Source organism: Platalea leucorodia, assembly GCF_965183815.1.
Source record: "Platalea leucorodia genome assembly, chromosome: 5".
Classification (NCBI taxonomy): Eukaryota; Metazoa; Chordata; class Aves; order Pelecaniformes; family Threskiornithidae; genus Platalea; species Platalea leucorodia.
This window is the reverse complement of record NC_138827.1, coordinates 12955714-12981578: the sequence shown is the minus strand read 5'-3', so window position 1 is coordinate 12981578 and position 25865 is coordinate 12955714. Positions and strand designations below refer to the sequence as shown.

The 25865-nt window shown below is 47.3% G+C and overlaps 1 protein-coding gene across 2 annotated transcripts in view; it reads left to right on the top strand.

The window, feature by feature from the left end:
* The window catches only part of INTS1 (integrator complex subunit 1), a 33187-nt gene extending 10494 nt beyond the window's left edge, over positions 1-22693 (top strand). The window contains exons 20-47 of one of the 2 annotated variants that reach the window (XM_082312723.1): positions 145-324; positions 416-565; positions 1148-1327; positions 1518-1622; positions 2570-2737; positions 3094-3205; positions 3662-3823; positions 5027-5173; positions 5586-5684; positions 6059-6183; positions 6847-7101; positions 7807-7966; positions 8588-8728; positions 9139-9319; positions 9403-9526; positions 10066-10184; positions 11235-11322; positions 11959-12185; positions 13087-13210; positions 13684-13817; positions 14217-14409; positions 14673-14800; positions 15277-15389; positions 15967-16080; positions 16982-17052; positions 17577-17668; positions 17785-17894; positions 18313-22693. In XM_082312723.1, the coding sequence (XP_082168849.1) occupies positions 145-324; positions 416-565; positions 1148-1327; positions 1518-1622; positions 2570-2737; positions 3094-3205; positions 3662-3823; positions 5027-5173; positions 5586-5684; positions 6059-6183; positions 6847-7101; positions 7807-7966; positions 8588-8728; positions 9139-9319; positions 9403-9526; positions 10066-10184; positions 11235-11322; positions 11959-12185; positions 13087-13210; positions 13684-13817; positions 14217-14409; positions 14673-14800; positions 15277-15389; positions 15967-16080; positions 16982-17052; positions 17577-17668; positions 17785-17894; positions 18313-18428 (3918 nt within the window). In that variant the 3' untranslated portion in view covers positions 18429-22693. The remainder of the gene's footprint in view (positions 1-144; positions 325-415; positions 566-1147; positions 1328-1517; positions 1623-2569; positions 2738-3093; positions 3206-3661; positions 3824-5026; positions 5174-5585; positions 5685-6058; positions 6184-6846; positions 7102-7806; positions 7967-8587; positions 8729-9138; positions 9320-9402; positions 9527-10065; positions 10185-11234; positions 11323-11958; positions 12186-13086; positions 13211-13683; positions 13818-14216; positions 14410-14672; positions 14801-15276; positions 15390-15966; positions 16081-16981; positions 17053-17576; positions 17669-17784; positions 17895-18312) is intronic. The other variant, XM_082312724.1, reaches the window with a different exon arrangement.
* The last annotated feature ends 3172 nt before the right edge of the window (positions 22694-25865 follow it).

Sequence of the window (25865 nt, the reverse complement as noted above, 5' to 3'; positions counted from 1 at the left end):
CCTCGTCTTTGAAACTTGAGCAGAGTGAGGGGCAAAAGGAAGCTAAGTAAGGTGCAGGGGAAGGTGGTTTACTGCTCAGGAATTAAATGATCAGTGTGCTGCATCCATGTTCTGCTGATCTTGCATTGTTATTCTGCTTTTTAGGCCTCATCGCAGTCAATGCCATGGCTGGCAGATCTGGTTCAGTCCAGCGAGGGCTCCTTGGATGTCCTACCCGTGCAGTGCCTTTGTGAGTTTCTGCTTCATGACGCTGCTGATGAGTCGACCTCAGGTGAAGAAGAAGAGGAGGGCGAGAGTAAGGAACAGCGTGCCAAGAAACGCCAGGTGAGTAGTCTCCTTGAGATCAGTTCTGTTATCTACTTTCTGTGCATCCTGGATTTGACTTCATTGGAAAGGCCAACTTCTTGCTCCACAGAGACAACAGAAACAAAGGCAGTTGCTTGGACGATTGCAAGACTTGCTGTTGGGTCCCAAAGCAGATGAACAGACAACCTGCGAGGTGCTTGACTATTTCCTACGACGCCTGAGTTCCTCCCAGGTGGCCTCACGGGTCTTGGCCATGAAGGTGAGCAGAATGAAAATCTTCTTGACTAGGGTTTGTCAGAAGCTGAGGGCAGAGTCCTAGATTCTCATGAGTCCAGAGCCAGCGCAGTGAAATTGTTTCATGTCATCCTTCTTCAGTAACTTGTCTCAATCTCCAAACCCCACCAAATGCACTTCTACTCCCTGCTGCTCAGAAGCCTTCTTTGTTCAGCAGACAAGCATTATTTTCTTAAGATAGAGTTGGATTTTGCTATGTTTCCTGTGAAGTTCAGGTGTAGACTCAGCAGATCATGTGCTACGTGGAGTAATTGGCAGCAGCTGTTGTCTGTGGGGAATGTAAATGAGTGAGTGCCTGGTGCTCTAGAGCATAGTCAAGGCAAGCAGAATTGCAAAGAGCTCAAAAAGATTATGCCTACAGAGGACTGAAATGGCAAGCAGGGTAGCTGTCAAGCAAACACATTCTATGAGATATGAAACCTGTTGTGTCGTGCATTTGGATCGTTCCATGGTGTTTGAAGCTTGTTTCTATTATATTCACTACTATGAAACTAGTGGTCCAGCTGTGGCTTCAAATGCAACAGCTGTGTCCATGTGACTTCTGCAGGGCCTGTCCTTGGTGCTGTCAGAAGGGGGACTGCGTGATGGAGAGGAGAAAGATCACCCCATGGAAGAAGACTCTGGCGATTCTGAACTGCTGCAGGGATATCAGTGGCTGCTGAGAGACCTCCCGAGGCTGCCACTGTTTGACAGTGTTAGAGCAACAACAGCTCTGGCCTTGCAACAGGTAGGTTTTAGTCGCTGGAAGGGATAAGTGACTAGCTCATTCTTTGTCCTACTCACACTAAAACAAATCTGAGCAAACCGCATGTGGGTGCGATATTGACATGTTTTATATGCTTGCAGAAGAATTTTTCTTATGCTGGTGCTTGTTTCCATTAAATCCTGATTTCTCATGAGAGGAATTCTCATTCTAGGCCATCCACATGGAGACAGATCCCCAGACCATCAGTGCTTACCTGGTGTACCTTTCCCAGCATGCCCCAGTGGAGGAGCAGGGACAGCACAATGACCTCGCTCTGGTGAGACGCCAGGTTGCTAGGGCAGAGGGATTGCACAGGGCAGGGGGGAGACCTGGCATGTCTCAGGATAGTGGTAGGCATGTGACTTGCTGTACCAGCACGATGAGGTTCCTGGGAGCATGTGAATCTGATAACTCTGTGTTTGCGTTTCTGCATATGTCTTAGAAGGCAACCTGTGCCTTCCGTTTCATATCACGAAATGATATCAGAGCAATAACTTCCAGTCCAGTAGCCCTTCTCAGATGGTATGGGGAATGCAAGAGTGAATAGTGATTTGAAGGAAATCCCACCACCTGGTAGTGTTTGACAAGTAGGCAGGTGCTAAACCTGCAGTCACATATATAATCTGGGGAGAGAATGGGAAGTCAGGAACCTTAGTGGTGGGATATGCACTCTGCTATAATCAAAATTGGATTTCTAATAATTTTTTTTTAAAAGGTTTTGGTGATTTTTTTTTTATGTTTGGCTTTTATACAATGATTTTTTTTTCATTGTTCTATCTCTGGGTTCTTTTTTTATTGCTTTTAAGTCCATTGAACGACATCGTTCATAACAGTCTTTTGGAGATTGATGCATGGATCTAGAGCTCATGTGTTCTTTCTGCCTGCATAGATCTGTTTAGATACATGGAGAATGTTAAATGATAAGAGTCAGTAGATCTGTTTCTTCAGAGAAATGCAGATTTTTACTACGTAAATGCTCACTTTGTAATGGGATGCATCAGAATGCAGCTGTGCTACAACTGGGGACACTGTAAGGTATCACAAGGTGCATGCAAAGCACTGGCGTTTTCCCTGTTGTGATGGTTCTACTCTTGACTGTACATTGGGATCTCCGGAGTGGTGTTAACTGGGCTGATGATGGAAACTGGAGTATGTGATGCAATGAAGCAGGAGGACCTGGCCATTTTGTTCAGTAAAGACCTCATGGATATTTTCCCCTTGCAGGATGTAGCCCGACTCATAGTGGAACGCTCTACCATCATGTCTCACCTCTTCTCTAAGCTCTCGTACTGTGCTGAATCAGACGCAGTGCTTGTTGCTCTTCTCTCCATCTTTTCTCGCTACATCAAGCGCATGCGCCAGAGTAAGGAGGGCGAGGAGGTGTACAGCTGGGTGAGTGCCTCCCTGCCTTTCTTAAGCAGGTAGAAGAAACTGGATAAGTTAACAAAAGAGAAGCCCATTACTGAGTATGAAGAAACTGTGTCTGGTTCAAGAATTCCCTGATCTGAAAATAATCGTAGGTTGGCATAATATCAGAGTCAAGTGTATGTGTACATAAAAAGCTTTTTTAACTTTTCCTTGGGTATCTTTTGTGGCCACTGTTGGAGATACTGGGCTAGGTGGGACTTTGGCCTGACCAAATTTGTTCATTCTCATGTTCTCCTATCATCTGCATCTCACATATCTCGTTCTCCTTTCTCTCCCCACTTCTGTTCATCCTGTTTTTTTTTTTTTCTGCCTTTTTCCAGTCAGAGTCCCAGGATCAGGTGTTCCTTCGTTGGACTAGTGGGGAAACAGCCACTATGCACATCCTTGTGGTTCATGCCATGGTTATTCTCCTGACACTAGGGCCACCTCAAGGTTAGTGAAGTGTGCTCAGATTTATTCAAGGGGTCATGGACAATACAGAGAGCCTTTCCTCTGTCTGTTGTCTCCTAACAGGTCAGCCTGGTGTTAATCCTTCTACTCACAGACTTGTCCCTTGCAATATTTGTTTGTAGCTGTAAGATCTATCAGAATATTGCTGCACGGAGTGAAGGATTTGCAGGCTTATTTTTTTGCCTTCTGCAGACAGCAGGAAGTATTAAAATGATGGTATGTCCCTCCCTGCTAAACAAGAAGGACTCAGAGACTTACTGTAGTGTGAGAACTGGGCACTCAGATATGTAGTTCACATTTCCACTTGATAGTGTTTATTCCCAAGTTGTTTCTGACCTTTGAACAGGGAAGTGTTCTGGTGTATTGATTTGTATAGAAAAGGGTAGGGTGTTCTAAGTGCTTATGAACATGGGAGATAATTTTGTATCCACTCTTAAGCAGGGGATGGTGATTTTTGTACTCTACTGGATATATGGTTCCCAGAGAAAAAACCCCTTCCTACTGCTTTTCTGGTTGACACCTCAGAGGAGGCTCTGCTGCTCCCCGACTGGCTAAAGCTGCGTATGATCCGCTCTGAGGTCCCGCGTCTTGTGGATGCAGGTGAGCCTGTAGGGTGTTTTTTGGTGTTTCAGACCCTCCTAAAAGGAAAGGGAGAGGCTTACCTGTTCTGGTCCTCTCTGTGCCTCACCATCCTACCTGGATGCCTTTGGGTGGGGCCATCAGTCACTGCAGACACTGCAGCTGAGGAGGGAGCTTGGATTTAGAAAGCAGTGTGTCTCTGGATTTTGTGACAATCGCAGTCTAAATGTACAATAGATTCTTTGCTACGTCCCTTAGGGCTGTCAAACAGATGTACAGAATATGAGGTGGTTCTGGGCAGTGAATGTTACAGGATGTCCCAGGCTGATTCCCTACTCAGCTATGATGTGTATGTAGTTCATGTACCAAGGGTTTGAGAACAGATACAACCTTGCGAACCATCAGACCCCACAGGTTAATTCCCACAGCATTAAGAGAGGAACCTGGTGAAAGCTGAGACTGAAGAGGAGGTCAGCGCCTTTGGTGGAGCTCCTTACTGCAGTGTGGAAGGAGTTCCTCCTACTCTGATCCAAGTGCTGAATCTTGCTGGCTTTTATAGGCAGTGACTATTACTTTTGAAGTAGGGGAGAGAATCTGTATAACTATTGCACTTTCTGTGTATTTTAAAGGAATTGGGGGACTTTGAATTGGGTCCCATCTTTGTTACAACAGTTCAGATTGAATTAAGCTACACAGTCACCAGACAACAGGCACAGCACTGCTTCCGTAGGACATGGTGTGCTTGCAATGTGGAGAGCCGTGTCTGAAGGATGTAAGCTATACCTGTAGTTACTTTTGTCCTTGCATGGCTCATCAATGCTCTTTTTCTTCTTGGTATTCAGAGCTTTCGTCTCTTTCTTACTAATTAAATGACAGCTCTCTATAGCCAGTGATTGAATTATTCAATAATTCCTGCCTGCAGCCATCAACAGATAGGGTGGAAGTTATTTTTTTAATACAAATTATTGGGTTTCTGAGGTTTTGATCAAATTAAACAGAAGATCAAATTAGCTAGTGAGTGAATTAACTGGAAGGTGCAATAAGAAGGCAATGATTTGGAGAGCAAAGAAAACATAGTAGGCAGCTGTCAGACTCCTGGCTTTGGGCTCTCTGCAGCCCTGTCATTAACGTGTCACTGTTGATCCAGCCAAAAGCACAAAGATCAGGTAATAAAGATGGCCTTCTCTGAGCAGTTCAGAGGTCTGAGGACTCTGTGTATTTCAGCCCTGCAGGACCTGGAGCCACAGCAGCTGCTTCTCTTTGTTCAGTCCTTTGGAATCCCAGTTTCCAGCATGAGCAAACTTCTGCAGTACCTGGATCAGGCAGTATCCCACGATCCACAGACGCTAGAGCAGAACATCATGGACAAGAGTAAGAGCTTCATATGAGGCTGACTATGCATTTTACTTTTTCTTGAACAGTTTTCATGAGTATTTCCTGTGACTTCCTTGGAAAAATCCAAACTAGTTCAGCAAACTCTGTGCACAGCCTGCTTTGACAGCCTGTTGTCGCTGTAGACACCTCCCTAAGAGCTTGTCTGGATGGCCCTTGGCTGTATTTCCTGCAGTAGAGAAGGATTTTCTGGATTGGATTGTACAGAGTCTAGAAAGTAATTTGGAGGCTAACTATTAAAAGAAACAAGGCTTAAAAGCATCATGTTTACAAAGTCCATGGGAACAGCAAATTCCGTTCACTGTGGGAGTTGTACAAACAGCAACCGTTTCTGTCCTGCTTTACTAAAGAGGGAGAGATCATGATGTGTTCATATCTTCTCCTTTTTCAGACTACATGGCTCACCTTGTGGAGGTTCAACATGAGAGAGGAGCGACAGGAGGCCAGACTTTCCACTCCCTGCTCACTGCATCCTTACCAGCCCGCCGAGGTACTGCCTGGGATAGCCTAAACTTCTGAATATCAAAGTCGTCTTCCAAACTTCCTTCCTCCGTTGCTGTTGAGCTGACAGGAAGAGCTGTCTTCAAAAGGGGTTGCGTTGCAATATATCAGCAAGCAACAGTTAGACACCTTGCTAGAGTTTTTCGCTCCTGGTGAAGGGAGAAATTCCAATATTCCTAGAGTTTACTACAATGAGTTGTTCTGAGTGATATGGAAAAATAGGTTTTGCTTGGCCTCAAGAGAAAAGCTACTGAATTCCTTGGTAGTTAGAGACTGTAAAGTTGAATGTAAGCTGGTGTTAGGACTCCAGATGTTAGCTACCATAATGGCATTTTTCTTTCTTTTCTTGTATTCCTCTTGCAGACAGTGCTGAGACTGCAAGGTCAAAATCTAGTCCCGAGAACTCTCAAGGCCAGAGCCGAATCCGGGCCTTAAGCCAGGTCCGGGTTCTGGGCCCAGAAGATGATCTAGCAGGCATCTTTCTGCAGGTACTGGTATAATCTCTAGCTGATCAGCTACTTCCCTGCAGAAGAAACAAAATCAGTTTCTCTTATACTTGCATCTTCTGACCCCTGCCTCCTGCAGTGTTTGCAGGCAATGAGGCTGTGCCATTACAGCCTGGTGGAATTGACACTGGAAGGATTTTTTTTCTTGTAGTTTGAACATGATGAGGCTTTTGATCATGCCTAATACTGTCAGTGCCTAATAGCATGTTACTGTCTCTGCACATTGTTTGTTCTGTGTATAGTGCCTTTCCTCTCAGCAGCGGATGGAGGATTTGTGAAATGCTCGCAGGGCCTTGGTGGCAAAGCTGTGTGTAAACAGCATTTGTACTCTGGCTTGTCTGCTTGCAGAGCCTCCCACTCTCCATTGATCCAGAAGGAGCCTACGGGGAATTAATTGGCCAAGTTGGTTGCCTGTATTTTGGTAATATGGTGATTCCCCCATGGTGTCAATATTGATAGTCACGTTGGGGTCTCATAGATGCTGCCAGGTGCTAAAATATTGAAAAAGCTCTATCAGAAGGTTCCAGTTAGCCTACAATCAATATGATTGTACAAGGTAAATCCGTCCCCTGCCTCAGGATGTGTATTGTATAGCAAGTCCTTTCGTTTGCTCTCATAAACATATTTCCTTCTGTGTCCTACCAGCTTTTCCCACTAAATCCAGACCCACGATGGCAGAACTCAAACCTGCGCCCACTTGCCCTGGCGTTACAGCAGGCCCTGGGGCAGGAGCTGGCTCGCATCCGCCAGGGGAACACACAGGTGACCGGGATCACGGCACGACTTCTCCAGGCAGTAGCTGCACTGATGAACTCGCCACACAGTGGTGCGTTGGTGATGGCAATGCATCGCAACCACTTCATCTCCTGCCCACTGATGCGTCAGTTGTACCAGTATCAGGTGAGCAGCTCAAGATGAGAATCTTTGTAGCATTTAACAAAAAGGGGTAAGGAGGAAACAAAGTCTGCAGTGCATCTGCTCTGATGTGTGCAGACCCTCTACCTGTGTAATGCTGGAAATGGAGCCTTGGGGAACATGATACAGAGGGACTCAAGTTGCCTGGACATAGGTATCTGGATGCAGGCTGGCCACATTAGCCTAGCACTGCTGAGAATTGGGGCTTACATGCAGGGTTAGGTATACCCTACCTAGTCTCGTAACTGTGCAGTAACGTGGTGGCTTGTGGCTGTGGGTCTCTGTTGGTTTTGTGATCTCTAGTCTGTGCTGTTTTGTAGCATGGACATGTCTTGCAAGCCAGGATATTTGCAGACAACTTGAGAGCTGAAGTCTGTAATTCCTTAAAGAAATCTTCAGAGCAGGCTGCAAGTTATTCAATGAAATATCTCATTCCTTTTATCATGATGAAAGAAGGCACAAAGTTACCCCTAGTTATGCTGGGAGAGGTATTTTGTGTGTGTGACTGAGTCTTCTGCCTTGCATTTGTATACTAGAAGCTGCTGCCTTGATTTGGGTGAGCTATGGTCCAACAGATTAGGTGTGCACTATGTATTCCTGGCAGTACGTGCCACTATCTGCATCTTTCCTGCTATCTTTGTTGTGTTCTTGAAGCATGTATAAGCAAGTCTCTTTTGCTGTTCTCTCCAGCGCTGCATGCCACAAGACACTGCCTTCTCGTCACTCTTCTTCAAAGTCCTCATGCAGATGCTGCAGTGGTTGGAGAACCCTGCAGTGGAAGATGGTCCTCTGCGTGCTCAGCTGAAGGCCTTTGCTGTGCAGTACTCCTCAAGGCACAGGATCAGTGATGGTACTGGTGTTGTGCAACTTATGGGACTCAGAGTGGGAGAAGAAAAGGACAGAAACACAACTGCACCCAGAGCAGAAAGTGGGCGGGCTGCCTTTTGGAGAGGTGTGCTTAGGAGTAGCAAAGAGAGGTTTTGTACTGTGCTATATAAACTCCATGAGGATGCAGACAAGCAGTTTAGCTCTGGGGGTTTGCAGTAGACACCTGGTAGCATCTCACCAAGCCCAGCAGATCTTTCAGGGAAAACTTCTAATTGCTCAGGCCGGGGATTCTGTGCTAGCTGTAGTCCTGAAAGATGAGCATGCAAGAATGCCTCTGGAACAAGGTCACATCATGACTTGTAGAGCTGTTTATCATCTTCCACCTGTTGGCAGGAGGAGTCTGTAACCAAGTGCTTAGGCGTGAAATGGGTTTGTGGTTATAGAGTTTTCTCTTAGCCACATGTCCCTGTAACATTCAGAAGAGCTGTCAAGGGTTTCGGTGGGAGTAAAATGGCAGTAGAGTGTAGTGTGTTTGTATGTTTGAGTAGTTGTGCTCTGGAGCCACATGGGGCTTCTGTAGAAGGGAAGCCTGATGTGGGGGCTGGCTTGGCCCTGTGATGCCAACGCTGTGATTTCTTTGCAGTTCGAGGTGGCTTCTTGCACCTCACAGAAGCTCTAACTTTCCGTCGTGACCCTGACTTGATCAGCTCCACAGTACGTGCCATCATTGCAACCCTGAAATCAGGAGAGAAGTGTAACGTGGAGCCAGAGCTCATCAGCAAAGGTATGGCTGTCCTTCTGCTCTCCTTCCCTGTTGCAGCAGCAGGTTGAACTGCCAGCCCAGCAAGGGAGTGCCTTGTGTGCAGGCTGTGGGAAGCTGCCTTCTGCCTGGATCAGAAAATATGAACTGATCTAAACTTGGTTCCATCTAGTATCAACTCCTTCCCTGCACTGGTATGTGGGTTTATAAACTGTGATCTGGGGCTGGGATTAAGTCTCTCGGCGAACTGTTGGTTTCCACTAACAAAATGAGAAATAGAAGCCTACTATCCCAGCTAAAAACAGCTTCCCTCTTCCTTATTGAGCCAGGCTGTCAGGAATGCCGGACTGGTTGCCTTCATGATATTCTTACAAGGTTCCATAGCTTTCACCACATCCTGAAGTTAACGAGTGACATCTTTCTCCCTCTGCTAGTCCTTCAAGGTCTGATTGAAACTCAGTCTCCATACTTGGAGGAACTCCTGACTGTCCTCTTCTCAGCTACTGTTGAGACAACTGCCAGGTTTCCTGCCATGAAACCAATTGCTGTGGTGAGCTCCTTGTTGCTCCAGGACAAAGAAGAAACACCAGTGAAGAAGGAGCTGGACAGTTGCGGGTGAGCCTAGGCAATGATGGGAATTCACTGGTAGGTCTGGGTTCATGACATCACCACTCGTACTGGCTTTGTTTTCTCCTCAGTACTGAAGCAGCTTGGCTAGGGCCGTCCTCTGGTCTTCTTAATGACTGGCTGGAGATGTTGGACCCAGAGGTGATCAGCAGCTGCCCTGATCTCCAGCAGAAGCTACTGTTCTCCTGGAACAAAGTAAGAGTTGTCGGGTAGAGGGACTACTGTGCTGAAACCACCTTCCTGGGGTACTGACCTGCACCTCGAAACAGGGCAAGGGGTAGTTTTATGTTTTGCCACATGTTGCTATACCGGTTCCAAAGCAGTACAGGCTGACTAGGAGGGGGATTCTGGTGCATCCTTCTCAGTGCAAGGCTTATGTTTCATCTTATCTTTATATTTCCTCAGCTGTGTTCTTTTCAGGACTTTGAAGTGCATTACAGACACAACATAGTCCCATAACAGCCCCACCAGCTGTGTTTTCATTGGTATTTTTGCAGACAGATACATAGCTTGCCCAGAAGTGCTATGCTGAAGCTCAGACTAAAACTGAATTTCATGGCTGTTGCCATGTTCTGTTAGAAAGTACTGCAGTTCAAATCCTAAATCCATGTGTTGTGTTCTGTGCTGTCTACTTGCCTGGATTGTCATCCTTCTGTAATATACGTAGTATCTCCTATATCCACCTCGCAGCAAGGATCTGTTTGTTACATCTCTTCCTTGTTTGGTCCTTTCAGGCAGGGTCCCAGGTGCCCTCCTTCCACCCTTATCTCTTGGCTCTGCTCACTCACCAGTCCAGCTGGACCACGCTGCACCAGTGCATCAGGCTTCTGCTTTGCAGAAACCGGGAGCAAAGGTGAGTCTTCTTTTTTGGGGCATTTTGAGTTGGGCGACTCATTGTGTCTGAGAGAGAACAAACAGAAGCGGAGAACAAGAGCTGCCACATTCCACAGCGCATCTGCCAGGAGATGTAACCCAGCCAAAACCAGGCTTTGTAAGAAGGATGCTGATTTCAGTCATGCTGATTTGTGTACCTTGATATAAATATTTCCTGCTGTTTGATGGAAGCAGCACATAAAGACTTGGCTGTGTTCTAAACAGGAAGTGCTAATCACTGAGTAATCCGTCTAGCATTGCCCTTGTTGATAATCTTTAGGAACATGGGGTTTGAAAGATGGCTTGGATAGCAAACTGACGGCAGTCTCTGTACCTGGGCAGGCTGTGCTGGATCTTTTAGTTGTACTAAACTCCATTACCAGTCTTTCTCTAACCCCCTTCCTGGCATCAGGCTCCCAGTTCTGATCTCTGGAGCAGGCCTAGCTCTCAGCTTCTATACATTGCTCTCAAATACTGAAGTGCCACTGTAGTAGTATCTTGCTTAAACTTGTTACGCTTATGGACCAGGAAATGCTAACACCTGATTCAGGACATGACTAAACTAGCAATACTTCTAAAGCTGGCAGTATTTCAGTTTGCTGATTATTTTATTATTGGTCTTTTGCTCACTAACAATTTCATTAATTTCTGCAATCTAGGATAACAGCCAGGATAGGATGTTCTGTACACTGGGACAGTAGGATCACTGATCTGATTGTACCAATTGTTTATGTTGATGACCAACTCCTGGCCTTGTGGTGCAAGACTCCTTGTAGCCGCTACACTCTTGCTGAATGCCATTTGTTCAGCTCCATACCCTGTGCTGTGCTCATTGCAACAAATATTTAGTCATAATCTGGGAAGAGAACCAAACCCCTTCTTGGGACTTAATGGATCCTATTTTTACATTTGCAGATGTTTCTTTCTTCACAGTACTCATGATGTTTAGAGACATTACCATGTGTTTGTGTGCTCCTCGAGGGCTGCAGTGACTCTAGTTGCAAATCTGTCTTCTTTTGTCTTCTGGCAGGTTTGACCCAACTGCATCCTTGGATTTCTTGTGGGCCTGTATTCACATTCCTCGGATCTGGCAGGGAAGGGACCAAAGAACTCCTCAGGTAGTGGTTCAGTTCTTCCAGGATTCCTCTCTGGATGGAGTGAGAGGCAATGCTTTCACAATGCCTGATTTTTCCACAGCCCCAGAGGTGGCTGGAGTGATACAGGTGCAGGATGCCAAGTTTGCTGCCTGTACCTCAGCTGGTTACTTAGCTGCTCTGCTGTGTTACATATTACAGTGGCAATTTTGAGTCCAAAAAGCTGATGTGAACACACGTAAGTTTACCCACTTGGCATTTCCTCTGCAGCTCCTGCAGCAGTTGCCACAATATCCATTAAACATCTAGGTACAGGGCTATGGTGGTGAGCAAGCTAAAACCCAGTGTGGGATAATTCCCATTTCACCGAGAAATGGGGGTTGCATCTCTTCTCCACAGAGGAATTTCTTTGGTTTGGTGACTGAGTTATGGTTTCTGTCCCATTGCACGTGCTGAGTTGGAAGTAACTGAGTTCAGAAGTAGAAGAGGGGTAAAGAGATTTCATTTTGGGCTGTGATGCATGCTTTCAGAGCTCTAGATATGGGGCTGTTCTTTAGTCCTAAGAGATGTTCTATTCCAGTTGGGGAAAGTGTGACTAGAAGGAACTAAGGATCTAGGGATTCAGTTTGGATTAATTTTGGGTGTTCTCTTGCATTACAGAAGCGCCGTGAGGAATTTGTGCTCCACCTAAAGGCATCAGAATTGATCAGCATGGTGGAGCTGATCCTGGCTGAAGCAGAAACCAGATACCAGAACACAGAAGAGGCCTCCTGCACACTCATCCAGTCTCGACTGCCTTTGTTGCTCAGTTGTTCTCATGGGGACCTTGAGAGCATCAAAAAAGTAACGGAGTATCTGACCAGCTGTATCCAGCAGTGGGGAAGCAGGTGGGGTTGCAAATGGGGAGCACTGTCTACTCTAATTGTAGTTACTTGTCATTTTAAGTGGTACTTGGACCAGGAAGGTGACTTTTAAAGTTACATTTCAAGGCCCTTTTGCTTTTAGGACTTCAGAACAAAATGCTTGCCATGTTTTTTGTGGGTTTTTTGTTTGGTTGGTTGGTTTTATGTTTGGCTTTTTTTTAAGTCAATAGTTATTTTTAATTACCAGTTCATAATGTGGAATTTCTTGTCTACTCATCCCTTGAATCACTGCTCATAATGCATCCTGCTTCTGCCCATTACGATTGCTCTCAAAGCTGAATGGAGACTAGATTGTTTCCTAACAGCTATGTTAGCACTGTGGGAAGAACAGGAAAATGGTGTATTTGTGGCAGTGAAACAAACTGACCTAATCCTAACCTTGCTTAATGGTGGTGTTAGAAAAGATACTGAGTAATCTCAGTTGCCGTTGCACTGTACTGCCTCCCAGTGCAGACTATGCCAAGGATCTATGGAGGGCAGGTGTGTAGAGAACAGGCTGGCTAGTCTGAATAGTTGTGCTTCTGACTGCTCTTCCAATTGGGATGTGGATGACCATGAGTACCATGTGCAAGAACTCTTCACTGGAGATGTAAACAGAGCCTTCTTGTCCTGTGCCCCTTCGTAACTGCAGTTTTCTAACTCCAAATGGCCCAGTGATGGATCCTCATAGACTGTGGATAGATCCCTGTAGATTGTGAATGATTTGAGTAGTTCAAAAGAAGCAAAGACTCAAAAAACACTGCTGCTCTTTTACATGGTCTGTTTGCCGTACACAGGAAGGCTGTTACTAATCTGATGGGCCTGGTAGGTTTGCTGGTTGAACTAACATAGTAACCAGTGGCTGACCTCTCCCTTTTTCCTTCAGCTCTGTGGGAAAATGCTGCCAGGACCTTCTGCTTCAGATATACCTTCAACTGCCCGAGCTCCTTGTGCCTATGCCTGAGATGCTTCTCACCAGTGAAGGAGCCAGAGACAGCAGCACTTGCAAGGTAAAATTAGAGGCATAGGAAGGCCCCTTTCCAGTTGCGCACCCAGAGTGGATGCTACCTTGATGACAAGTCTAAAAGGAGAGGACTGGCAAAAGCATCCTGGGTCACTTTGGTTTCTTTACCTTGCTCTTCTGTTGCCCCTTCCCTGCCTGCATTCAGGAGCAGAGTTCAGGTATGGCTTATTTTCCAGCATCCTTCTATAAAATAGTATAAGCTCCACAAGCTCGTGTGTGCCAAAGGCTTCTGTAAAGCACAAGTGGGCAGGCGTCTGATCCTGCTTTGATATCTGTAGGGACTGTGGACTTCAGATCCTGTGCCAGCTGGAATGTTGCATCTGCTCGCAGATTCCACCTGAAAATAATTTCTGTTAACCCCCTCTGTAGCTGGAAAGGAATTAGGAAACACTGCTGAAGAGCCAGGGGCTTGATTGTGCTTTAAACTTCTTAACTGTTTACTCATTACTTTTCTTCTAGCTCGATGCCCTGGTTCACAGATTCATTAACCTCCTCGCAGACACCAGTGACTCCAAGTCATCAGAAAGCCGTGTGTGGGATGCCAATATGGCCTGCAGGAAGCTAGCTGTGGCTCATCCCATCCTACTTCTTAGGTACCACTCTCCCCTTTCACCCTCTGTGTGTCTGACCTTCATTGAAAAGCATCCACCCTTGTCCTAGAAGGGCAACAAACTTGCAGCAATCATGACGATTGTGACAGAATCCACATTCACGTACAAAAGTCAAGAGAAAGGGCAGCAAAGTCATATTTCTTATAATGAGGCAGCACCTCATTTGGCTCCTTGTCTGTCTGGAAACAGTCCTCTTGGAGCTGGAGACTAGAGAACAGAATATGGGTGGGAAATGGGGCTTGCTGATTCTATGGATAGAGGGATCAAATCCAGAGCCCTGGGAGAGGATAAGAGACGCTTCCTTTCAGGAACTGAGGTGTAACAACATGTAATTTTCTAGGAAGAGGCTAGATCTGGCTTTTCTTCTGTTTGGCATTTCAGGCACTTGCCAATGATAGCAGCACTGCTGCACGGCCGTGTTCACCTCAATTTCCAGGAGTTCAGGCAGCAGAACCACTTGACCTTCTTCATCCACGTCCTGGGGATCCTGGAGCTGCTCCAGCCACAGGTCTTCCAGAACGAGCACCAGGTGGCACTATGGGACTGTCTCCTGTCCTTCATCCGTCTGCTGCTGGTAGGAAAGTCTCTGCTCCCCCTCCATGCGCGGGCTGCTAGCCACTAGATGGAGAAGCTCATAACGCAGGGCCAGCCCAGCTCTCTCCCATTTGAAAGAAAAACCGTCATATACCTAAGAACACAAAAGTGTATCAAGTACGTTGGAGAGCTTAAAGAGGAGGCAGGAGATCAAGAGGCTACTCCCTGGTCCCCAGAGGTGCAGGATGGGGCAGTGCATCGCTGCTTTTTTTGTTAACTCTCATCTTCTTGATCCTTTCTCAGAACTACAGAAAATCCTCACGGCACCTGGCTGCCTTCATCAGCAAGTTTGTTCAGTTTATCCACAAGTACATCACGTGCAATGCCCAGGCAGCTGTCTCCTTCTTGCAGAAGCACTCGGATCCACTCCAGTAAGCTTCCTTACTCCAGTTAGCCCATGGTTAGCTCATGGAGAGCTTGCGCAGTCAGACAGAAGACGGCAAGAGGATGTGACAAAATAGCTATGAATATGGCACTTTTTCACACTTAGCTCCCTTAAGTCTCTATTGAGATGAGCAGCATATCCCTTGTTGTAAGTAAAAACTGATCCCAAGGAAGTCAGATGATGATTTCAACTCACATAATGGCCTACATGTTCTACTGAGGCATTGTAGTGCCCTGCAGTCATTTCCAGAGGGCCAGCAGGAGAGTCTTTTCCCTGAGTGATGGCTGCAGGGTTTGACCTGCAGATACGGGGGAAAATGCATTTGAGTTACAGTTACGATGAAAGGAAAAATCTTGTTTCTGCTTCCGAGAAGCTATTTGTTTTAGTGTGCATATATCTGTTTTTACTTGTCCTCATGCCCTTATTGCTATTGACAGCTAAACATGCCATCTCTTCCCCCAGTGACCTATCATCAGACAACAGTGACCTGGCCATGCTGAAGTCCCTCCTGGCTGGGCTGAGTCTGCCTAGTAAGAGTGGCATCTTGGACAGGGGCTCTGATGAAGAGAAGGATGGTGAGTCTGAGTGGGGGCAAGAGTTATCCCAGCTGGTGAACCTGCAGTATGTTTTGGAGCACAGATGCTTTTATGGGCTGTGTGCTGTGCTCGTACTTCTCGTAACAGTCCCGTGAAAGGGTATTTAGAGTGGAGAATGCCACTTGTATACTCAGCAATTTTGAGCCAATATCTGGGATGGGTTAATTTGTTTTCCTCTCAGTGATATCACTACTGCAGCAGAAAAACAGCTTTTAACATGGGCGAGTTTCACTGTTGTGGATTTTGCCTTCCTCAGCCACACTTAAGGATTGACCTGTCAAGAGACCCTAAGGGTGCATCCACTTCTCCACTGTTTTCTTTACAACTTGCATGGGAAAGCTTGCACAGCTCAAGAAGGTTTCTTCTCTTTGCATCAGCTGAGGGGTACCAGAAGGTGCAGTGAGGCTAGAGACAGTTTGAGAGCCAGGAATTGTATTGCAGTATTGCTGGTCGGCTCATGATACACCACTATACTGGTAGGGAATACTGGACCTGTATCCCTGTTAAAAGTACATAGTCAGGAGTCACCTGTTCTCTCTCTCTCTCTCCGCCACAGATGAAGCAGCAGCTGGCTCTCTCCCCCTTGTCAGCGTGTCTCTCTTCACTCCTCTCACGCCAGCTGAAATGGCCCCATATATGAAGAGGCTCTCTAGAGGCCAGACGGTTGAGGGTAAGTGAGGAACTGCAGAGTAGTACAAAGACACGGGGCAAATGCAGACAGATGCCAGCCATGTTGCTTATCTGTCAGCTACAGGCTAGTTTCCTGTTTCAGTCTTGTGTTTGGAAGTCTCCAGCAGTTAGGATGTGGCTTTGTTTTGGATGAACTTGTCCCTAATCTTCTGTGATTCTGTGACAGAGGCTTCCTATGATGCTGTTATTACTTAGTTCTACAGTGCTTCAACTGCCTCTGCTTTGGGGCTCTTCAAAGATCTTGTAAGTGCTCTGGGAGATAGTATGAGTAATTCAAGGAGCGCTGCTGTTCATGTTGAGCCAGGTCTGGAGTGCTGATAGGAGTGCCATTTTTTAAATCATATAAAAATACCAAACTGATGAGAAGCAGGATTTTGTTAGAAATCCCCAAATGGCCTTCATGGAAGAAAATTGTGTTAATCTGGCATATGGGAACAACATGCTTCTTCTCCAAAGGTCTTCTGAAATCACAGGTGTCCAGACCTAAGTTGTGGTATGGGGATGACAGTTTTCCTTCCACACTAGAAACAGGGGGAAGAAATCCTGCCTGGACACTGTTTTTAAAAGAGGCTTTCTGTGAAGATCTTTCAGTTACAGAAGAAGGTGTTCTGGCATTGAAACCTCACACCCCACTCCACTCCTTCTCCTGTCTGAGGCATGACAGTGCTGCTGGCCTCTGCCTGGGCAGGTTGGCATGTGCTGATCTAGCACATCACCTACCTGTTCTCTTCCTTTTTGAGGAATGCCTTTATTACTCTAGCTCTGTGTGCAGGTGGGAAGACATGACTGCTTGGGAGATTGGATCTGTAAGCAAAAAGAAAAAGATCCTTTGCTGGATCAGTGAATTTCAGTCACCCCTTTCAATCTATGTCTTCCACCAGACATCCTGGAGGTGCTGACAGACATTGATGAGATGTCCAGACGGAGGCCAGAAATTCTCTCCTTTTTCGCTGTGAGTATTAGTGTCTCAGACTGCCACTGGAAGGAAAAGATTCTTTTCACCAGAGTCTGTATTGCACAGCCAGCTTAAGTACTACCCTTCCTCTGCTTTTTGGATGGTTGTTGCAGCATCTTAGGAGAAATTTATCTTCAGTTAGACCTTCTGACAGCAGGCAGTATTTACTTCCCTACTATCTTCTCTCCATTGCATACTGGGTCTGCCATCATCCTTCTCTTTATGTCAGAGGAAGAATTAACCCTCTGTCCTCTTCCCAGTATTGGGGCAAGGAGAGAGCAGAACAGCTCTGTTGAAAACACTGGAGCCTAGGGAAAACTCAGCTGTCCCACTGGAATAAGATTACAGAAGGGTGCTTTGAAGTATTCAAATCCTTCTTACAGAGAGGGATTTCTTGGCTCAGCCAGTACCTGCTGGATGTGTCTTGGGCTGGATTGGTGCTGGAGGGGTAGTAACGCAAGTCTGAGGAGTTTGCGCTCCCTGGATGGCCCTGTGATCCTAATTTATGTATCTTCTTTCAGACAAACCTACAGAAGCTGATGAGTTCATCGGAGGAGTCGTGCCGAAATCTGGCCTTTAGCCTGGCTTTGCGCTCCATTCAGAACAACCCCAGGTGAGGACCACTGGAACTTAGTCTATCCCAAGTCACTGATGGGCACTGGCTGCCCGTCTTGCGTGCCTGTTGATGGTGATCTGGACTGTACTGACACTATCACGTTTTACTCCCAGCATTGCTGCAGACTTCCTTCCGACCTTCATGTACTGCCTTGGCAGCCGAGACTTTGAGGTGGTGCAGACAGCACTGAGGAACCTGCCTGAATACACCCTCCTTTGCCAAGGTAAGTTAATATCTGCCACCTTTGGTGCATGCTTGGCCTCACAAAGGTCAAAGCTGGGCTCCTGTGCTGGGAACAGCCTCCCTGGGAAGCTGCCAAGAGTCAGTGTTGCCTAGACCAGGCCATCAAACACGTAGGTGATCTACATCAATAGTAGCTTTGGTCTGAGCATCACGGGAGATTTGTCATAGGGAGGCTTCCTTGAAGTAGATTCGCTCCTTGGGATTTTCTCTGAGTTGTGATCCCTCATGTGATCACGTACCCACGGAGCTATTAGAGGGTGGATTGTGCCATGTTCTTATGGAAGGAGAGAATTTCTTGCGCAGCTGTGAATGTTCATCCCGGTGTTTGTTGGTGGATTGTTCGTGCTTGTATGTTGGAGCTCTTGGGTCAGTCCTCATGCTGTCTTTCCTTTTCACAGAGCACGCAGCAGTGTTACTGCACAGGGCCTTCCTGGTGGGGATGTACGGCCAGATTGACACCAGCTCTCAGATTTCAGAGGCCTTGAAGGTTCTGCACATGGAGGCCATGATATGAACATGTGGTTCTGGGAGCTCCATTTCCAGAGGAATTAATTTAACTGGACTCATCAGCTGCATTGAAGCCCTGTCAGAAGACAGTGTATTTCAGCCCATGTACTGGAAGATCAAAGAGGTGATGTAGCAGGCTAGACTGTGCTGGAAGAGGAGAGCATGCTGACTGAAGATCAGAATGGGGCAAGGATCAATCTGTCTGGCTAAGGCACCATTATTGTGAGAGAAAAATCTCCTGAACATTGTGCCAAACAGGGACCACTTCCTTCATGGGGTCTTGGGGCAGTGGCTGTCAGTTTGTTGTTTGGGATTTTTGTCTCTCCAAGAAGGCAGAGCTGCTGGGAGAGTAGAAGGGAGTGCTGGCCCTTGCACTTGAAGTCTCTGCACTCTCTTGTGTTGGAGGGAATGTGCAGGAGGAGAGACCACTTTGGTTTCTGGGGGTGGGTGGGGTTGGTTTTTCTTTTTTAATTAAAATTCTCTTTGTTTCCATTGTGCCTTTCTCTGTTCCATGCTGCCTTGGGTGTAGCTCAACATCCCTCTCTCCCTGTTCTTCAACCTCTTGTTATTCTAGACAAAGCATGTCCGTCTCCATGGCCGAATGCTCACAGAGCTATCTTGGCCTTTTACAGTATATGCGGGAAATGGAGGAGGTTTAGAGGGGTCAATGGGGTATAATAGATGAGTTTGGTCAGCAGTAACTGCTGACAGGACAACTTTTAAGAGGTTCCTTACAAAACTTTTCTTTAAAAACAAATAAAGCAAACTTCTTGTTAGATCTGCAAACATCCCAGCAGCTGGCCACTGTCGCAGTGGAGCCTTCAAACAAGCAGCTGGGTTTTCTCTTTGGGATCCACCAGTTCCTCCCTGTGACTCTTCTGACCGCTGCTCTCTGGTCCTTGTCTGCTGATAGGGATGATGGCTTATTTGCCAGCTGTCATTTGAGGACAGAAAAGGAGGTGTCTTCCTTCCCTCTGCTCCAGAGAAATAACTGCCGCATATACTCATTCTCCAGTCTCGCTTAATTCTAGTCACCAGTTCGCTTTCATGTCGTTTGTCTCTATTCCTCTGGCACTCCACTTGTTAGTAGAGAATATTTGTAGTATTCTAAAGACAAAGATCCTGGAGGAATTTTATAGATAGCTGTAAATAAGTCTGTATCTCCTTGCTGGTGGCAGGGACAGTTGTGACCTCATGGGTGGCCGGGTGGAGAAATATTGTCCATTCTTGCAAATGAGGAGTGCCACAGCTGAGCACTTTTGCTAATGTGTCAAAATATGAATGAATGTCCGGCTGGCTTTGCAGAGAGAGGGAGGAGAAAAGGGAGAGCTCTAAACCTCCCATCAACAGTAAGTAGCCTTGCCTTTAAATAAAGAGATTAGAGCCATCACTTAAGGACGCAACATGCTCTTTTCCTCAGCAGCATCTGCTTCACATCCGGAGCCACTACTGTGGCAATTAGCTACATATAAATTATGGGGAGGAACAGCTGAAGAAGATCAAGTCAGTGAAATGGTTTTCCTGAGGGGCTTGGTGACAGCAGGATTAATGCCTGTCTAAAGGGTTCCTGGTGAGATTACTGGCTCCTGTTACCTTAGTCCCTTATCAGGCATCATTAAGGTACTGCTCAGTTTGTCAGAGCAGGGAGGTAGTTCTTTTGGTGCTGCTGTGGGCCTAGAGCAACTGAGAACTTGTGGGACTGACTGGGAAAGGACTTTTCACAGGACTTTCAATCAAGGAGCAAGGAAAATGTCTCACAACTGTTACCATGCGGAGGCAGCAAGTCAAACAAAGTAGTGGTGCTTTGGTGAAGATCCTCCCTGCAGGCTGGGCTTTCCAGAAACCCCTCTCCAGGGCAGTAACTAGGAATGTTTATGGGCAAAACCAAATTGTGTGGTTGGCCCCAACTTCTACTCTCTCTGTTGGGCGACGCCTGCTGTGAGCAGACCAGCTCCAGAGACCTGGTTTGGAGGAGTTGGGGACATTTGGATGTTGGCAGAACTTTTTAATGACCTCTCACAGCAGGACAGCCAGGCTTTGCAGACCAGTGGGGAAAGAGATGTGTTTGAGAAGGTGGAAGGAGCCTCTCTTTATCAGCAGCAGCAGAAATCATCTTTTGGGAGATCAGGAAACAAATTCAAAGGGAGGGAGAGCGGGTGGAAGTTATTCTGCAGAGCTGGGCCTTCCCATGGATCTCCCAATATAAAAAGCATCGTCTATGGTTGATCTCTCTGCTTTTTGCTGTATTGAAGGTTCCCACCATCCTCTGCTTGGACCCAGTGAAGTTGAGCAGGTTTGCCTGGCTTGGCGCACATCGCTGAAAATAGATCAGGGCTGCGAACGGGGCTGTCAAGGAGCGCCTGGCTGTGCAGAGACAGCTCCGTCCCTCCTGTCTGCAAAGGCAGCTGTGACAGCTCTAGAACAGTTAGCAACGGCGTTACTGATGCCCTGACACTCGCCTGCCTTTTAATCGGTGCTCTGTAACTTTCATCTCCGCCTGGCTGAGCACCTTCTCTCCTCCCATCCCTGCTGAGCTGACAGTGTTATCCTTCACGGGTCTGCCGGGCGCCTCCCGGGGGCTGGGGCTATCTCTGTCTTCAAGGAGAGCTGGTGCCTTGCTCAGAAGAGGAGTGGGGAGGAGGTTTGCAGGGTCGTTCCTGGCCAAGCCCGTGGGGCCCCCGTGACTCACCCAGTGGAAATCACTGCTCCCGTCTGCGTTCCAGACAACACATCCCAAAGTGGTGCAAAATCCCTGCTTAGACACTTCTCTACCACAATCTGCTGTAGTCAAGAGCTTCCTAGGAAAGCCATAGGCTGCCAGGGCTGGTGTCTGAGGGGAGTCCACGTGGGGCTGGGGAACGTGCTCAACATCGGCTCGTGGGGAGGTATTTATCTCCTCGGATACACTGGGAATTGCATCCCAGCTCTAGGGGGAGGCAAAATGGGGAAGGGAAAACTGGCTGCAGGCTTGTTTGGTGTCCTGTGGCTGCAGCCAGCTCAGGGCACGGCTGGCACAACCCCTGTGCATCAGCTGGCCCTGCTTTGGTGCCTGCATGGCTGGCGCTGGGCAGAGGTGGTAGAGGGCTGGGGAGCGAAGGGAGCCCAGGAGGAGCGGGGCAGTCCTGGAGCAGCCAAGGGGCTGCAGGGCCCTTTCCCGGGCAGGAACGCAGGAACAGCCGCATCCAGGCTGGGAACAGGCCCCAGCGTGCCTGGGTGGAGGTGGTGGCGTGGTACAGGCAGGCTGCAGCGGGACAGCCGAGGCTTGGGAGGAGGGGGACGTGACACCTCCTGACCCATGTTGTGATAGCATTCACGTTGGGTCCTCTCAAAGCCCACCTGCTTTCCCATGGAGATGACCAGGTCCCACCTCCATACCCTGCAAGCATCAGGGGATCACAAATCCCCCGCAAACACCAGGCACCTCTTGTGATGGTTTCCTACTGCAAATTATTTCTCTCTGCTGCAAAGATCAAATGTTTTCATGACCCGTGATCAAAACATCATGGTTTTATGACCCAGATGTGGCAGCCTCAGGAGGGAGATGGACATTTGTCCAGCATGCACGTTGTGGACCTTCGCTGCCTTGGCTGGACACAAGCAGGCATCTCTAACCCGAGCGTACCCCCTTCCTGCCAGGCCCGGTGTGGCTGGGAGCGTGGCCCCTCATGCATGCGGATGCCCCGGAGCAGGGGTGCAGCTGTTTGACCCAGCTCCAGGCAGGGCTGTGCATCCCAGGAACTGTGAGGGGTGTCCTGGAGCACCATGTGAGTTTGGCTGTGAGCAGGGTATGAGTAACCAGAGGGGTGCCTGCCTGCTCCTGACTCAGCGGCAGCTGCCTCTGGGGTATGCTTGACGTTGGGGAACTGGAAGAGTCCCAGCACTGAGCTCAGAGGTAAACCTGCCCAAGCCAGTACATCAACAGCGGAAACGCAGGGAGAGGTGTACAGGTAACAGCCAACAAATGGGGTTTCATGGTTAAAGGCATTGACGTTTTGCCAGCAGTTAGAAAAGAGGAAAGGTAGAGAAAGAGAAGCCTCCCTTTGCAAGGAGCAGCATGCAAGAAATCTCGTGCGAAAAAGGGAGAGGAAAGCTCCACCTCCGTTACTTATTGTCTGTGTGTAAATGTGGGCCGTGGAGTCTATTCTCGGGACTGCTCCCCGGCGCCCTGCCATCCTTTTCCTCCAGCCAACCTCATCTGTGACCTCGGTCAGTGACAAACAATCCTGGCCCTGCCTGCCCTCAATGAACTTCCTTCTGGCCATGCCACGGTTCAGGACGGTATGATTCATGCTTAACTCGAGGAGTTCTTCACTAAAAGCTAAAAATGGTTAGACTTTTGTTACCTTTGGGTATGTTAAAGCCAGCCCCATACCAGCTAAGTAGCCTGGCTTCTATGGGGGTAGCATTTGCCTAAGGTGGACTGATTTTTAAACCTCTGCATTGCCTCTCCATGTATTTAGATAATTTGGCCCTAAAGCAGCAGAATATAGAGCTTGCATTTTCCCCTCCTTTTAAATTCAAGAGACCTTTATAATAATATATCTGTCTGTCCTGTGTAGCTGGTGATGTCTTGCCTTTGGCATTACCCTGTTGGCATGAACAGCATCTCTAACACAAGAAGATAGTGGGCAAAAGAACGTCAAGACCCCCAGCAACAATTACAAAATTCATTAAGCTACAATAGGCCAGTTATTGCTGGGTAATTATTAAGCTGTAAGAATTGCTAATTGTCTTATTAGCATTAAACAATTACGCAAATAAAGGAAAACGTACCATAAGAGTAATAAAATTACCTTCCTTTCTCTCTCTCTCCCTCTTTTTTTTTAAAAAAACAATAATGAGATTTAAAATCTAAAGTGATGCTTGTGGTTTTGCTCTCCAGGGTTTATTGGGAACATCTCTGGAGAGGAGCGAGACCTCTAAAGGCACTCAGCACAGGGTGAGTAGGATATCTTGAACCACATCTACCACAAGTCATCTTGCAGGGCTTGTAGTGCCACCGCACCAGGCTGTCCCCCCGTCCTGCACCCACTGCAGCCACCCAGGCAGCAACACGGGGACACGCACGTGCCAATGGCTTTGGAGGACCGCACAGTGGTCACGCTGCTAGGCCAGGACTGGAGAGAGAGAGTTTGAATTTTGCACTGTCATAGACTTCCTATGGGAGCCCCCGTTCTCCCCCAAATAAAGCATGTGGTGCTTCAGGTTTGGTCTGGGTGAAAACAAGGCAATTTGTAGTTTTTCACATCAATTCAGCACGAAAGTGGAAAGTTCTGGCCTTTGAAGTTATGCTATCTCAAGGACTTTATTACTATCAAGTTAGTAAACTGAGGTAAGAGCCAGCCTCTCTTCCGGGTGAGGTTCCAGCTGGATTTTGAAGGTCAGCAATAAGCCAAATGCTGAGCAAGTGCCCTTCTTTTCCTGTGAAATGAGAAGACGACCTCATTTTCCCCCACCGCCAGGAAAAACAGACTTCACTTACATCGCTTCACTTACTCATGTCCACAATGAGCTTGGAAGAAGCAAAGTACTTCTTTGCTTCAGCACGTTAACGTTGTTAATCACTAACAAATATTATCGGGTTTCCAGGCTTTAAACTCTGCTCTGCTGATAAGACACAGCATTTCAAAGCAGCCAAGCCAGCTCCTGCTCCAGGGTGGGTCCTGCTCCCATGGTGATGCCAGGATAGATATGGGTCACCTCACCCAATCTCGTGATCCCAACAGGTTTTGATGAGCACAATGCACCTTCACTTTCACTTTCTGATAAGAGCGGTGAAGTTTACAGCTCCCAGAGGACCAGAGGGAGCACTCTGCCACAGCAGTGCAAAGACTGGAGATCACCACCGCCTTTTTCAGCTTCCTCGGAAGAGGAGGGGAGGTCAGCTGAAACAAACACTATCCCTGATCCCCTTGGAGAGCTGCTTTCAGCTCCCTGAGACCCTCTGTTGACCCACCAAGCAGCTGTTTATGGGCTCTTCATTGTTTCCTTCTCACCTGGTGTGTAGGATGCAGCATCTGAGCAGTCTCCCATCCTTGTTGCCTGGAAATAACTTTCTGACATCAACCTCTAGCCTGTCTCACACCTCACTGTTTCAGGGGACAGGAAAGCCGGCAGGTCATCTTGCCGGTGGGCAGGAGGGACAACAAGGGAGAGAGACTGGTTTCTTTTTTGATGTGACATTGTGTTATGTGGCAGGACATGCTTTGCTCTGATGCTCACTATTTTTGGTCCTTTGAGATTTTAGGACAATGGATTTACCATTTGTGAGCTTAGAGGCATGTGTTGTGGAGAGATTTACCAAAGTGCATCTTTCTGTAACTTCACATTTCACTTTCATCTTCTTTCAGTGGAAATTCGTGTTCAGACTTGAATTTTGTAATAACGTTTTTTCTGCTACTTTGCAGGTCACACCAGCCAGACTCTGAGGAGAGGCAGGTATCACGCGGAAGCATTTCTGTGTGAGTAGCTGTGAAATTGTTGGGGCTTTCTTTTCCCTGGCTTGGGCCTTTCCGTCTCTGTGGAGTCAGCCTGGCTGCCTTCTGAGAAGAGAGAGCTGATGAGGCATGTTACTGATGAGACGCATACTTTTTCCTTCTCGTTTTGAATCCCTCAATTTAATACAAGCCATTGGCATGGGAACGTATGAGAGCTCTTGGCTACGACACACACTTCCTATTGTTGGGAGTGAACAGCCCTGCGTGCAGCCTGCAGCAAAATGATGAAGTAGCTCAATTTGATCAGCTGATTTCCCACAATAGTTAAAAGATGTGATTTTTGTCTATGATGTTGCAGTCTTGTGAAAAAGAATGCATTACTTGATTCTCAGCTTCATGAGGCTCCACGTTGTCTGATATAAGGAATCAACCCTTTCCCCCTCCCTCAAGTCCTCAAGCTAACAAGTGTTGGTTGTTTTTCTTTGGGCTTTAGGGTGGTCCTAGTGATATATTTAAGTTTTTTCTCTACTAATGGTAAAGTTCAGGCTGCTGCTTATGGGAACTAGGATAACTTTATGAGTAATGGCAGAGGGTGATCCCCACTAGTCATAGCGACTGTCAGGAAGCACTCAGTATTTCTCCTTTGCAGTTTGGTATCTAGGAAGAGAACCAAAAAGGACTGTGGAAGAGAAAGAAAAGGAGACATGTCTGTAAGTAGAGAAGAATAAATCACTCCATATCTGTGCACTGCTGCTCTCCAACAAGCTTCCAAACACGCCTCAGGAAGGGATCTAGAGGAGCAGGCACTGCATTTGCAGGACACGCTCTGCTCCATGAGCCAGCAGTGCATCGCAGGTGGGAAATTTCACCCAGCAGCACTGGGAAAAGCTCAGTGAGTGTGGGCAAGGTCCACAAAATGGGCTGAGGACATACAAGGCTCCTCCAAGGAAAAGACAGGGAAAAATACAATCCAGAGTAAGGATTTGTAAGCATCATCCCATGAGGAA